The following is a 15,906-nucleotide window of genomic DNA, read 5'->3' as shown; positions in this document are numbered from 1 at the left end:
TAAGCCAATGCATAATTACTTTGTTGTCTCTATTTTACAGAAAAAGAAACTGACTCAAGGAAATCCCACAAATTGTCTAAGGTCATACAATTTATGAAAGGTTGAACAGGGAGGAGCACTCAGATTTTGAAACACATTCTGAAACCTGGTTTTACTTGTTTTATTAGAACGTAGGAAACAAAGATAAAGAAAGGAAAAGAATCAGCTATAGATTAAATCCTTGGGTTTCAGAGGAATAAAAATACTACTATTGGTATGGTTACTCTAGTGACCATACCAATAGTAGTATTTATTTTGAAGAAATTAGAACCTGTGACCTGTTATGAATGTGCTACATCAGTTACTTTCAGTTTCCATTCCAGTAAAGACAGTTTTCCCTCTGCTTTTCCCACCTTCCTCACTGGCAGACACAGAAAATATAATTTGGGCTGTTAAAAATCAGTTGAAATTTCTCAGCTACAACATATATGCATATACTTTTGCATATATACATATATATTTTAAAATGTGTATTTTCATGCCTAAGTTGTGTTCCTATAGTTCATAAAAAAAGTTCTATTTGCAAGACTACTAGTTTCCTTGCTTTTTGAAATTATTGGCCTGTATTGATTTTGAGGGACTTCCATCAAAAAATGATTAATATGACCTAGCCATCAGAAATAGAACTTTTAAAATACATTTCTACCATAAATATTTTATTGTGTATAATTAGAAATAAATTAAATAGGTCACTGTATAATTAGAAATAATAGTAAATAGGTCACTTTATATTACATTAAAATAGTGAGAGAAAAAACAAAAATATGTAAAATTAATGTAAGATGTACTTTTTAAATCCAGGCAATAAAATCTGTGATTAAACTAAAAGCTATATTTTCTAGAAAAAAATACAGTGATAGAATACAAAATTTCCTCACTAATGTTCTTCCTTGTTTATTTAATTCTATTTGGGCCATTTTTAAATATAAAAATTTTCATTTTTGGATGGCTTATCATAAAATAGATTTTTATGGATGAGTATTTGACAAGCATATGTAATATTTTGATGAAGAATTAGAATGAAATACTGTTCTTGCCTATATCAAAGTTAAATAACCAATAATTATATTTGAGAGGCAATTGGTGAAAAGAAATGAAGAAAAGGAGAGGAAATTAGTGTGCTTAAAGACTTCAGGAAGTATTTTTTAATTTTTTAAAAGTTACTTCACTTAAGACCAGGACCTGTCAAGCACAAGATCCTGGGTTCAATCCTTAGAATTGCAAAAAAAAAAAAAAAAAAAAAAAAAAAAAAAAACAAAGAAACAAAAACATTTAAGACCAGGAGATAGAATTTAATTTAAATTTTTAAAGAATTACATATATCCAATATCGAATCAATTATTCTGAATATCAATAAAGATATTCTTTTGTTGTTGTTGAGGTGGGGATTCATTGTGTTGCCCAGGCTGGCCTCAAACTCCTATGGTCAAGGAATCCTCCTGTCTCATCCTCCTGAGTGAATAGCTGAAAATACAGGTGTGTGCCACTGTGCGTAGCACAAGATACAGATCTTCCTTATTTACTATGGTGCAAAATTTTGTAATCCAGCGTTCCAAGGAGTTTATTGTCAGATGAAGATGAATTATGTAATTAAAATGTATTTAGTTATCTTTTTTATCAAACTTAATAAGAAAAAATGTATACATTGATTGGAATAACCAGGAGAGAAGAGAATAGTCAAGTTTGAGACAATTTTGCTGTCAGATATTTGTAACTGATAAATGATATCACATTCATTATTTAGAAAACAAGGAAAAATTTCAGAAAAGGGGTTACATTTTTAGAAATCTAGTGACGAGCTAGAGTATCCTGAGGTTTTGTGAATTTCACTTAATATGAAAAAGATCTTCCCTCCATCCTATCACTATCTCTTTTATCCCAGTGGGCAAAAAAAGAGTTAATCTTTATGTCAAGAAAGAGAATATAAACAGGGGAAAGTTAGTAAACAAACAAGAGAAAGTTAGAAATACATAATTACTATTATTTAAGTGTTCTTAATGGATGCTGTGATACACAGGCCCGCCTAAGTAACAATGTGAATTGGAGCCACTCAGGTAACAGAGGAACTACCAAAGTCAGTGTCATTTATATCAACTTGTACCCATGAAAAAATCTTACATTTTTCTGAAAAAAAAAAAAAAAAAAAAACAGATCCAGAACTTTCTTGGCTGAGGAAACAAAAAAGAATGAAATATAAATACAATGTTGGATTCTGAAATAAAATATGTAAAAACTCTGATTCTCTTTTAGAATACCCAGATTTGATTTGCTTGCTTAAAACAACAACAACAACAAAACCCAGAAAAACAAACACTTTCAGTTTGCTATTAAATTAGTGCAAGTGTAATTTCTCAAATTATAGGGAAAATTAGTATTATTTACAGTCTATTGAAAAATTACTCTGGGGGAAAGATGGATTGATGGGTAATATTACCAAAGTCATTTTGATTTACTGTTCTGTTGAAATTTTACCTTCATGTATCATGGAAAAGATTAACCAAGCCTTAATATATCATCATTGACAAATGGGATAAAAATCCAACTAGCATGACAATAACCTCCAAATATGATAGGACCTTATAATTTCAAGATAGAAAGATCATCTCTTCTCTAAAAATTGATTTTTGGGTGACATGACTGAGAAATTGGGTTCTAGTTAGAGAATTAGTGATGTTTGAAGAGGTAAGTTTTAGACTACATGTCTTTCTTAAAATAGACATTAAAAGCATAATTTTCTACAATGGTAGATATACTGACATATAAGAAAAATCCATGCTTTAAAAAGATTGACATATACTATGCAGAAGGCACAATGCCTCACTATACCTGCAAATACAACTTGGTGTTTTCATTCCATATTATCAATCATGTTTTTTTTTCTATCTTGGATAGTGAAAAAATATATAAATACTTCATCACTGTCAAAGTGAAAATATGTGGGTTAATATGTTGTAGGGTAACATTCCGGATCCATTTTAAGATGACCTTCCACACAATAGTGATGTTATATAGTTACATTTTTCTTTTTCCCTAAACTCTCCAACAGATTTTATTGGAATCACAATGTCAGGTTCACTGAGAATGGCCTCTCTTGTTCCATGAACTAGTGATATCTTTTACAAGAGGAAAACACACAAAAAATATGACAGGGTACGACTTCACAACTTCTTTAGCATGTCAAGGAAATTCATAAAGGGAAATAACAACAGAGAAAAATACATGTGGGCCGATAAAGTAAAGGAAAATTATTCAAAAACAGGAATGTGGGATTATAATTTCTTTTAATAAAAATTATTTTTAAATGAGTTAGGGGGAAAATGTTAGCCCTTTATTCAAATATTGGGTTACTACTAACCTAATTTACACCTCAGTCCTTATCTTTGCTCAAAATTTTAATTGGTTGTTTGCATATAATCAGCATTACATAGTTTCTGAAAATTAGTTAACAGAGGAACTGAGCTGTATAATAGTCCCCACACTAGAAACTGGATGATATCACAAAACCCCACAATTTTTTTTTTGAAGAGCTTACATAGGGATTGATACTATAACTGCCAATGCGTGCATATATAACAGTTTTCATTTTATGAAAAAGATTGAAGGGAATTTGTTCATACAGTCCTCTGTTGACAATCACAAGTGCATTAAGGGGTAAAAGTTGTGGGATTTGTTTTTTTCTACTCAATAATAAATTAAATATCTTGAGAGGCATGGTTCTTGTCTCCAGTGCTATCTCACTTTCTGTAGCTCCTGTCTCAGCCACGATGGCAGAGGCTGCCCCAGTCTATGTAGCAGTTTGGACAGTTCCACATTATGATCCCGGTAGTAATTAGAGAGGAAAGTTCTAGACTGGAAAGCAAAAAGAAAAAAAAAAAAAAAAAAAGACTTGAAAGCAGTTATCAGTTCCTCAAACGAGATAATGTATTCTGTATTTCTTAAGAAATTCTATTACAATATAGATGCCTACAAACTACCATATTTTTCTTCAATGTTGCTCATTTTTAAACCTTTTGAAAAATTTTGGCAAAAGCATAGCTATAAAATAAAAAATAGGTCCAGGTGTGTCCTAAGTGGCTTATCTGCCATTTTAGACATATTTATTTTGGGATCCATGATGCCTGTACAGAGAAAAAAAATGAGAACAAGAGTATAATTCTAGAGAAGAATAGGTAGGGACTTGGTGAGGAAGCAAATCTATAGAAGTGAGCCAGATAAAATGCATATTTGCCCCATAGAATAAAAACTAAAATTAAGCATAATCACAAAAAATGAAATCCAAGATTACAAAAAAATAATTTACCACATTACAGAAAAATTTTCTGTATTTATTCAGAACAAATAAACATGGTTTTAATCATTAAGAACTTTGCTTTCTACTTTCAAATATAAGACCTCTGAAGCTTGATCTTTTTTAAAAATTCTTATATTTCTTGTCAAACTGGAGAGATTGTCCTTTATTAGATAAATGGTAAAAATTAAGGATGAAATATATCAGTGGTTTTAGTTTCATTGTTTCACTTTATTTACACAAACTTCTGGAAAACAGAAAATTTATAATTAGCCTTTCTTTCTTGATGTCACTTACTTCATCTTATAACCCAAAAATACATAGTCCTGCGTGTCTTTGGCAAAACGGTGGAATTGAACATTTTCCCCATGTAAGTAGAGATAGCAATGGCCCACACAGTTTGTCTATCTGATATGATGTAAGTTCTACCCTCTCTCTTAAGCCCTCTCCAACATTTTAATACAAATGAGTTTCTTTCTTCATACAACTCCCTGGAAACTTTTGTGTGTACTGTGGAAATGGATTTAAGACAACTCCATTGCATCTTGGACCTTTCACCAGGCATCTCATTGCATTTCTTTCCTTTAACCAAATTGTAAACACTTCAAATTTGGATAAGATGTTTATAGTAGTAGTTGGAACAGTACATTGATTTTCTTTGGCAGATTAAAGTGACTTCTGAAATTCTTTTGAAATTATTGAGTTCAAAGATTTGGTTGAAGGACTTCCTGGTAGTTCTGTCTCCATAGTAACACATGCATCACTTGCATCCTCCTTTTGCTCACCTTGCCTTCAGAGAAATACTCATGATACTTGTATGAGTCAATTGCTGCTGGTTCCCAACCCTAGAATAACACCTAAGCATTACTTCACTTATCTTCACTTCTATTGAGATATGGAGATTTTCTCCTCCTCTTCCTCCTCCTCCTCCTTCTTCTTTCTGATTTTGAAATTTAGTTTGTCATTGTTGTCTTATTATAGACCTGTGACAAAAACTAATTTCTCTGTCCTTTAATAAATGGGGGTTCATAACTGTTTTATATGTGTATCCTCACCATCGCTCAGTTCAGTATCGTGCATAGTACAGGCACTGGATATATGTATCAAATATGTAAAAATGATCTTTCTATATTCATAAAATCATTTGCTAAACAATTAAGCTATTTATACATTCGAAAAGGAATTATTTTTCAGAAAATGTGTATATTTGAATTGCATTTCAACAGGAAACAGTTTATAGGGTTATTTATCAACCTTGTCTATCTAATTATCTTTCATCTTCTAAATGTATAAACTGCTGATTTAAAGAAAAGAGCAGAAAATGGAAGCAAATCTCTGTTACTAATTTTGAAATAGCTGTATGAACAGATTTTTTGCTAGAGTAATTCATATTAGGAAAAATATTACCTCTGGATCCATGGGTGGATATTTTCGGCCTTTGCTTTTTCCAAGGCATTTGGTCTTTCCTCCTTCCAGTAGTTGACACCAAAAGCCCTTTTGGGGATCAAACCTATATCAGATAAAACATTTAAAGATTATAAACTGTATATAGAATTTTAAGTGAGAGAGCCTCACCAATTGAATAAAGGAAATGTACTTTCATATGCCCATTGCTTTGACTTAGTTCCACAGATATTTAACTGATTTGAAAGAGGCCATTGAGATGAAAGAAATTATATGTTATTATACACTTTAAGTCATACTATGCTAATCAAAAAGGCATACAGGCCTTCAGTCCAATTTTACTTATGACTATAAAAAAATCAAGGACCAACATCAAAATCACAGTCCACATATAAAGTACCTTTAGAATATTTTATTTGCTTATGAATGTGATTTTGCTGTCAAACTATATTGACACATTTCTTTGAAATCATTGTTTGGTGTATATATTAAAGAGACTGAATGTAATATAGGCATATGACTCTGAATATAACTATAATTAAATTTTCCAACTTGAAAAAATGGTTTATTTTGTTTTATAGTTTAAAAAGTTCATACTTTTGAAAAAGGAAATTATATTGTTGTTAGACATGAGACACTGGCAATTCAAATGGTGAGTGAAAGATTACACAGTTCTTCCTTTCATTGAAGAGAGTTAATCCTATTGGATGATTCAGGTTCCTGTACTCTTAAAGGAAATTCTGATGTTGTTTTGCTTCCATGACTGTGCCAAGTTACAAAAGGAAGGATGTGTGGCCTAATTATTTTGTTTAAAGTGAAATATAAGAATTTTTGTTTAGGACTAACAAGATAGGGAAAATGAAAGAATGAACCAAATAAGCAGGGAAATTTTAAATTTATTGCTATGGGACTTGCTGCATGCATAAAACATCGAAAAGGTTTGCATTTTTGTTGCTCAGCAGATGTTTTAGAAGGATGAAGCATAATTGAATGGGATGTAAAGTTAATTAGTTGCGGAATATTTTGTTGCCCTGGGCCCATTCCTATAATACCGGTGCACCTGTAATTTGCGTCTGCACATATGTGAACTCATTTAGGGTGAGAAGGAAATTTCTTCACAGTTCTCTGCCCAGCCTATTATTAGAGACCTGATCCTTGCAGTCCAAGTTGTCCTAGTACATGTTATCAATTAAAATTAAATACATCACTAGTTAAATGGATAAAAGGAAGACAGAGTCATTTCCAACCTGAACTTTTCAATCTGCTCCTTGCCTATCACAGTCCTTTCTCCAGTTTTCATTAATTTCCCAAGAGGAAAAACAATTCAGCATGCTGTGCAAAATGAGATGGGGAAGTCGGCATAACGGTGCCCCAAACAGCATTTTCTGCCTCAGGATGAAAATACCTAACTGTGTTAAGGTAAAATACAACACTGGCAACGAAGCTGTGATATTTATACATACACTGAGCATCTCTCTTTTGCTTTCAGGTAGAGTGGAGATCTCAGGGTGGACTGCAGTCTGTCCTTGCTCTCTGCAGCAGCTATGTGAAGCAGAGCTTAGTACAACCTGAGGAAGGAGAGCCATCTAGAATATTGAAAGTCTAGACAATTGAAAGTCTAGAATATCAAAAGTTTTTAAGAGAGGCTAGGCATTAAATCCACATTATTTTGCTTGCTGTTTTCTTTTATCATATTGGTAACCTTATATATCCTAAATTTAACCAAGGGTATTTATCTTCTCTAAGTTATATCAATTCATTGTTTTACTTTAGTAGGCATGAACTTGTGAAATTAAGATGAAAAGTGTTTCTCAAATAACTGTTAGACAACTTTTAGAACATGAGTTGGTTGATATTTGACTTCCTCTATTACACTGAGCATCACTCTAATTACTAATTTTGTGATATGTGGGAGGCATTAAAGTTCCTATTTAGTACTTGGTTTTAATTTTACCCTCAAAAATATGATTTTACAGTTTTTTGAACCCACAAGCAACTATTTGTAGTAGTAAACAGGATAGAAGCACTGCCTAAAACACTGCTAAGGGGCAGGGGAAGGTATGTCAACATCAGTAACTATTAATGCAAAACATATTATAAGAAGATTTGTCTACTTAATCAACAGAGGCATGCCTTGTTTTGTTGCTATTTCCATGTGTAGGTAAAAACTTCATTAGGGTTGTTTTAGTGGATAAGGAACAACCAAATCTTATTACTGCTTTTCCTGTCCCTCCATTACCCTCTCTAATTGTCTAATTGCTGATTCTAATCTGCTGTGAACTGGGAAATTATATAATCAGCCTTGTTAGAATTTTGTGTAAAATGTAATAGACTTTGTATCAGACTTTGTGGGGTGGGCCTTTTATAAGCAAAGTCCATGCCCTTTTTAAATATGTTTTGGCTGCCTGGAGCTTTTATTTTGTTGTTTACTTTGCTTTCCATCCCCACTCACCCATTTAAAATTACCTTAATATTTGACTTTATTTTCTCAAGATGACTGTAACAATAGCTTCCATCCCACATGCTCTTCTGTAGCATGACCTTGCCTCTCCTTATCAAGAGGTGGAATCTCATTTCCCTTTCTTAGATTTGGACTTGATTTAGTAACCACTGTGACCATCAGAAGGCAGCATAAGCAATAACTTATGACTTGCAAGTCTAGGTCAGAGAAGTTTATGACCTTCTGGTAGCACAGCTCCCTCAACATTTCACTCCCTCCTGGAACACAGCCACTGTGAGGAAGCTGAGTACCAGAAGAGGTCACATGGAGTCTTCAGCCTACTGTGCACAGCCCTTGAGCCATCCCAGTCCAGGGATGTGTGTGAAGAAGCCTCCAGATGATTTCAGTCCTCACTCATTTGGGTCATATTGAGATACTCAAGTCCTCCCAGATGTGACCTGAGGTATGAGCAAAACAAGCAATCCCAGCTGTGCCTAAGTTGTGACTTACAGAATCCATAAGTGTCATAAAATAGCTCTTACTACATGCTGGTAGTTTTGGAGATGCAACAATGGATAGCTGGAGTATTATACATGGTTTTATTTGGTTGTAAATATTTTAGTAAATACAGAATAAAACATGAATGTACTTCTGTCCTGGTTGGGGGATGGGCACTTACACAGAAGGAAAGATAGCTGATGATATTTCAATTCTAACTTAGAAGTTACTCAGAGGAAGAGAATCTATTTTTCACCTTTGTAGCTTCTAGGATGCTTTCTGCATAGAACAGACTTTTAAAAAGTTTAGTTAACCAAACTGATACTGGGGAAAATCTCTCAAAATAAGGGAATTGATCATAATATGAAATACCTATAATACTTTATAAGATAAAGTATTTCTGGCATTCAAAAGGGAGCTACTACATGAGTAATGAGGATATTTCTTTGAATGCTTTTGAGTAGCAAAATGATGTATAAATTCATAGCTAGTATTAATGATGCTATATACACACCTACCAGTGATAATTTATGATGGCAAATAATGGAAATGAAATCAAGCATGAGAATAAACTCACGTTAGTGCTTCAGAGTAATTATAATGAGGTGTGACTCCCAGAAACTTCTGGACTTCATCCATCACAGTAGCTGGGTCAGATCTCAGCTGCTGTCCATCAATAATTAGCAACTGTAAAGTCAAAAATAGTCACTTTATGAACAAACTAAATTGAATAGACTGTGCTGCCTCTCTTGACCTGGTATGACATTAATAAATTAGGTCAGTGTGAATAGGAAGAAAACATGAACTACTTAGAACACATTTTAATGTTTGTTATTCTTGCATCCTTCCAAATTAACAATAATTAAAGTTTGCCATAGGCAATTATTTTTTGAGTTATTAAGTGATAACCCTTAACTTACTTTACTCTAAGTCAGAAATAAACACACTGTCTTGAGTTAGTACTTCGGTGAGAACAGAATATTTCCATCTGTAGTGTAATCAGATAACTATCCTGCCTACCAAATTCCAGTGGGGCAACCCTGGAGCCAAAGACAGAAATACTGGTCATCCAGATCAAAAAGATTCATCTAGTTTTCTAAACCATGAAAAAAAAGGTGGAGGAATGTTTGTTCTTGACTTTATGACCTTGATTTACTATTCTAGAATATCAGACTTATCCAAGGGAGTGTTTAAAAAACACATCAGTGCTGGAGTCCATTTTCTAGGCCTTCAATTGTGCCCTGAACTGGAATGAAAACTATAAGAATATGAATTCTTTCCTCAAATCCTTATTTTTGGTTGTATTCTATATACCTGGAAGTGCTACAGCACTTCCCATTTCCATAGTCTAGTACATGAGATCCTTTTGTCCTGATAAGGGCCCTACAGGACAGACAGGGAGCAGGAATCTGCACATAGGGTTCCTCAAATTACTGTCAGTTCTGTTGGTAGTTAAGAAGTGTTGCCTGTGAATCATATGAAATTTCCTTTTGGAGAACTTACCACTGTGAAATCAGTTACTATTCAAAAGAGGATTCCAGGAATGTGTTTCAGAGTCACTTAATAGAATTTTAATACTATTAGTGAAATTAAAAATAAAAAAACACATTTCTTCCAATTTTCTTTGATTATAAATTTCTATCTCTGGCAATGTTTGTTCATGTTTTTCTGTTTGTTAGTGAAGCACAATCATGATGTAATAAACAGATGAAATTAGTATCAGGACATTACCTGAGAAGTTGCAAAGTAAGTTAGCCATCTTTCTATGTGGACTGCATACCATCCAGGTACTAGGCATCTCCTCTGCAAGGTTTTTAAGTCAGATGGGGCCCAATGTCCTGTTGTTATAACTTCGTAGAAATTAAATCTCAGGGCAGCTGGATCTTCATGTGATCGTTGGTGCTTTAAACAAAAAGTTAGTTGTAAAGTTAGTTTTTAGAAATGTCTCTGTAGCTGTAAATGTGTGTGTGGTTGTATGTGTGTGTGTGTGTGTCTGTGTGTCTGAATGTGTGAGATGTGTGTGTCTCTCATTTCACAAAATAATAAAAGGTACTTGATTTTAGAATGAAAAATATGATCAAACTGCATATATTAAAATAGGCACTGGCACATTGCTTATTGTAAAGTACCAGTCTTCATTACACATCAGGCGATATGCAGAAAGCTTGTGGTTATTTCCTTGTCTAAAATGTTTAGTTGAAAAGCAGAGACAGAGTGTGAGAATTTTCTGGAAAAAAGTATCAGGGACAAGACAAATCAAGTCTGATGAAATGAGATGTAGATGGGCAGGAGTGGGCTTACATATTACATAGCCCACAGTTTCATTACTGCTGCTCCTGCAGAATTGTTTCTCAGCATGGAAGGTGCTATGGAGAAGGCAGATGTCTATTTCTGATGTTTGCTTAGGTTTCAGATTCATGTCAATGTTAACAAAGGTTCCTTCATTCTCCTATGTGTTTCCAACTAACACTGCTAATTCCCAAGTACTACTTCACTCCTACTTTTTCAGTGCAAAATTCTCTGAGACTTTTACACCAAGTCATCATTGGGCAAGCAGGAGAGAGTCCAACTAAATGAGAGATGAATTTCTCAGTCTATACAATTTCAGAAGCATTTATTATGTGTCTTTCTAGAATGGCAATAGGTTCCTGAGATAAAAAGATATAAGATATAACCATTATGTTCAAAGAAATCAAATCTAGTGTGGGAGACAATAGAGTAGTAGATTGTACCATTAAGTGATATAGTTGACTAACAGTATAAGTTACTGGCAGTGACAGCCAAGCCAATAGGTATTAATTCTGATTGACAGGTGAAAGAACCTTTTTCAATGACTGAATATTTGAGCTAAAATGTTACAAGAAAGATCTTGATAATCAGAAATAAACAGAAACTAAGAACTTTATCATATAAGGTAAGTTTGAGTTAAGGTGGATGAGGTGTGTAAGGATAATGATTTGGTGGGATGAGATATCTAAAAAGTGAAAATGAAGAAAATCTAGTACAGGCTATGGATGGAAATAAAATGGAGTCTGATGTGATTGTTTAATAGCAGGCTTATGTGTAAGTAATGAGCTATATGTGTGAGTTAGAAATAAAACTATAAGAGTAAAGATGATTTAGGAAGTGGTGAATGACTAAAGAGTAATTAATGAATGGAAAATTGGTGGGACTAATAAAAACCCTCTAATTATTGTACATACATTGTCCTCCTTATATGTACATTCTCTATACTGAGCATATGGAAATTTTATAATTCAGTCAATAAACAAACTGTATAGAAATTAGATCATATGAATAAAGAATTATAACGAAGCTGGGGACCTATGATTGCAGTACAGTAACACTAAAATTTCTATTAGAAACAGTGATAATCAGGAACTGTACTTAATCTGTTCTGTATTGACTTACACCAGTTTAGCACTAACTTTTCTTCATATCCCTGTGACTAAGATTAGCATAAAAATATGACCTGGAAATCACAAAGGGACATATTTTATGGCAAAAATAGCACTTTAGTTCCTCTGTGAAGTCCATTATAAAAATGTGGGGTAGAAATTACATTGGCAGGTGACATTTGTAGGAGTTTCTGAATTACACCTGCTGAGCTTTGGATTTATGGTATTTACTGAATAGACAGGACTAGCTAAGTAATAGGCTACATTATTTTGAAGTGTGGAGCACTTTGGGGCCCTGCTCTCAGCAATCTGGCAATAAAAAGTATTATCAGAAAAAATAATTCCTTTCAAACCTGTATGTTCAAAGAATTTATTTGAAAAAGCAGGTACAGAGAAAACCCACATTATATAAATTCTATTTTGCTTAAATGGTTTAATCTATGTGAAAAATTCATTTTAATTTGCTAAAAGTAATGACTATGTTTTCTGCTAGGAAACTCTTCAACATTTCCTCCAAATATTTGAATTCAAAACTTATAATTAAGGATAAGCATCTTAATGCTTTTGGCACCATTTTAAAAAATAAATTTATTTTGGTTTGCAATATGAGTTTCATAAACTAAGAAAGACTTTTGTATCCTTTGGGAAATACTGATTCAAAGATTCTGATGGTAACTTATAAATGTTGCTTCTAATCCAGTAATTTGAATCTCTAACTACTTCTAATCCTAATTTGTAATGTCACATTTTTTGTCTTTTGTTATTAATTCTTGGTAATACATATTTACTGAGGAAACTTTGCAAAGTCAAGAAAAAGGAAGAAACAATTTTTTATGAAAATTGTCATATGCTCTTAAATTTTCTTTAAGTCTTTTCTCATTTATTTCTGCATTTATTAAACATACACATACAGAAAATGCACTCACGTTGGGATTTTGGAATATATATATCCTGTAACCACAATTCAAGATCAGTGCTTTCAATAAGTTATCATTGCTATAGACAATTTATATTTCTGTGGTCAGCTTTATCCCACTCATGAGCAAGTTTGTATCCCCTTTTATTCCTCTCTTCAAAATGTAAGCTCCCTAATCTATTGATCTCCTTTTCGTGCAATTATACCATTCTAACTTCCCAAAGGACAGACAATCACAGTGACTTCCACTTCTCTATTCCAGGCTTTTGAATTTATCAGTATGTACATTCATCCTCTCCAACATCGTTCGTTTCATGGAGGATTTTTTAGACAGAGGCCCGTTAACAGAATACAGTGGAGTCTATGAATTTGGATCAGCAAAAAAAAAAAAAAGGCATCTTTATATTTAGCAAGCTCTAAATGGAATTTAGCATTTCCTTTAATTGTGAATGATGGCAGTAGCCACACTAATTATCTTACCTGTGATTTTGCCACCAACAAAAATCAGTTATTTTTACATCACATTTTAGGTATTTCAGATATATGAAAATGTTGTTTATGCTCATCAATATTGAAATAGTGTGACTTGCCATTAGAACTTGGTATTAATGGTTTAATAAATAAAACTATCACTAGTTTAAAATATTTTGATAAGTATATTCCATTATAGTTTTTTCCTTAGAAATTGTATAATTTCATGTTTTTAAAATGTATTTTTTTTTATTAGTCTATTTACTGTGGTCATCCTTTCTTGGTTTGTCACAGGGTCGATTACTCATTTTCTCTCTTCGCCTGTGTTTCTTTTTTTCTTTGAAAATTTTCCATCTTAAATCAAATCACCACCACTACAGAGCACATAATATGTTTTCCTTGATCCCACTTTAGCTCCTATATAGTTAAGTCCATGTCTTGTTTTTCCTCTTTAAAATCACACTTTTTGAGTCTTGCAAGTGCTGTTATGATTTCTTCATCCCTGCTTATTTATTTCACAACCAAATCCACCTGGCTTTTCTCTTTTCCCCCTGTGGCTAAGGGCTCTACTTCCTGCCTTAAATTTCAAATTAATGAAAAGAATTAAGACCTTGTTTTGCCCAATTGTGTAACTTCTTAGCAGCTCTTTGGCACTGTGGTCCCCACCTGCATTTGGCAGCAATGTCTCCTCTTGAATTTCAGATCACCACATTCCTGAATTTCTTTGACTAGGACTGTATTTTTTAATCTCTTTTGATACTTCATCCTACTCTATGCTTTTCATTTCTAAACTCTCTTCTTGGGTAATTTCGTTATTTTGTAATTATGGCTCATGCTGTTGATTTGCAGATTTGTCTCCAGTTCAGACCCCTCCCCAGAGAGCCAGCTAATTCTACTGTTCCTTTCTGTTAGGACAAGGATCCGTGTATCATGATCATCCTCTGCTTTCATTAGCCTCCTACCTCCTACCCCACCAGGCAATCTCCTGTATCCTTCTTCAGGGCATCTTTTTGCATTGGAGTACATGGCCATTATGCAGTTCCTAGACTGGAAGGAAACTTGATTCATCCTTGATACTTCCTCATTAGGCTCATTGATTCTAATCCCCGCACATCTAATAATATTTTATACTTACTTCACTTTCTACTTACACCTCTATTTTTCAGCAATACTATTGCAATAGCCTCTACTTTGACTTCTCTGAATGATCATGCCCAATCCATTCTTCGAATAGCAGATAAGATAATGTTTGCTAAACGTAAAGCTGGTAGTAACACATTGGCTACCATTTTCAAGGACTGTTAGTGCTAAAAAAAAAAAAAAAAAAATGGCAGCCCTGGTGAGTCTCTGATCTTCATCTCCTTATGGGCTTCACCTGGGGTTTCTTTTAGCTCTTTATGTTTACTATGGTTCTATATACCCAGGGCACTCTGCATATACCATTCCCTCTCTTCCATTTTCCTTCTCCCTTCACACAGTTATTATGTACTCATCGTTCAGTTCCAAGTTCATTTGCCTAGAGAAAGCTCTTGAAGCACCTTTGCATACTTCCTCACAGCATAATTGCAATGTCTAATTATATATCTTTATGATTAGTACCTATTCACACAACAGAATAAACACAATGCTTTAATTATCATTTTATTGATTAGAACCATACTTAAATGTAGTTGTACAATATTCTACTTCAGTGTGACACAAATTAATATTATCAGGCATTTATAGTTCCATTTGTTCCTGTTACTATAGACAGTGTTACAATGTACAAAAATATTTGTTCATACCTTTGAAATTTTCTGTACCTTCAATTCCAAAACAGGAATCACCCTGAAAAGATCTTTACACACCTTTTGATACTCTTACCAAATAAGTTTTCAGAAAATATCCGAAATGTATGTTTCTTTGGAATGCTATAAACCTTTATTATCACACTCTTGCTAGCAGAACTATCACTAATTTTGTAAAGATATTAACAAAAATTTTAATTTATATTTTATTGACACCTAATTGGGTTGATCATTTTTTCCATAAATTGTTGAGCAATTGCATTTTATGTGTATACAGTTGTATATTTGTGACTTTTGTTCATTTTAGTACCATGATACTATTGTGTATTTATTTACCAGTTTGGAGGAATTCCATATAAAGTACATTTATAAATTATATTTACTATGTATTTATTAAAGATATCCTTTTTAGATACTGACTTTTAATTTTGTTAAAAATTTAAAGACCAACATTTTACATGTTTATATGGTTTGGGCAATTTATTAATTATTTGATGTATGTTTTTTCTATTTTTTCTATTGTTTTATGCTTGAAAATCCTTTTCCAAGTTGGTAGTATGAGTTAAACATTCAACTTTTTATATTTATAAAGATATATTTATACATTATACATATACATGTATACATGTACATATACATGTATACATGTACATATGTATATGTGT

The 15,906-nt window shown here is 33.0% G+C and overlaps 1 protein-coding gene across 1 annotated transcript in view; it reads right to left on the bottom strand.

The window, feature by feature from the left end:
• Positions 1 to 3,074: 3,074 nt before the first annotated feature.
• The window catches only part of Ndst4 (N-deacetylase and N-sulfotransferase 4), a 240,708-nt gene continuing 227,876 nt past the window's right edge, over positions 3,075 to 15,906 (bottom strand). Inside the window, exons 10-13 of the mRNA XM_047566890.1 lie at positions 10,401 to 10,571; positions 9,247 to 9,356; positions 5,735 to 5,837; positions 3,075 to 3,888 (exon numbers count right to left, since the gene is read on the bottom strand). Of these exons, the coding sequence (XP_047422846.1) occupies positions 3,769 to 3,888; positions 5,735 to 5,837; positions 9,247 to 9,356; positions 10,401 to 10,571 (504 nt within the window). The 3' untranslated portion in view covers positions 3,075 to 3,768. The remainder of the gene's footprint in view (positions 3,889 to 5,734; positions 5,838 to 9,246; positions 9,357 to 10,400; positions 10,572 to 15,906) is intronic.

This window comes from Sciurus carolinensis, chromosome 10, assembly GCF_902686445.1.
Source record: "Sciurus carolinensis chromosome 10, mSciCar1.2, whole genome shotgun sequence".
In the NCBI taxonomy this organism is placed as follows: domain Eukaryota; kingdom Metazoa; phylum Chordata; class Mammalia; order Rodentia; family Sciuridae; genus Sciurus; species Sciurus carolinensis.
The sequence above is the reverse complement of the archived record's forward strand: the minus strand, read 5'-3'. Positions and strand labels throughout refer to the sequence as shown.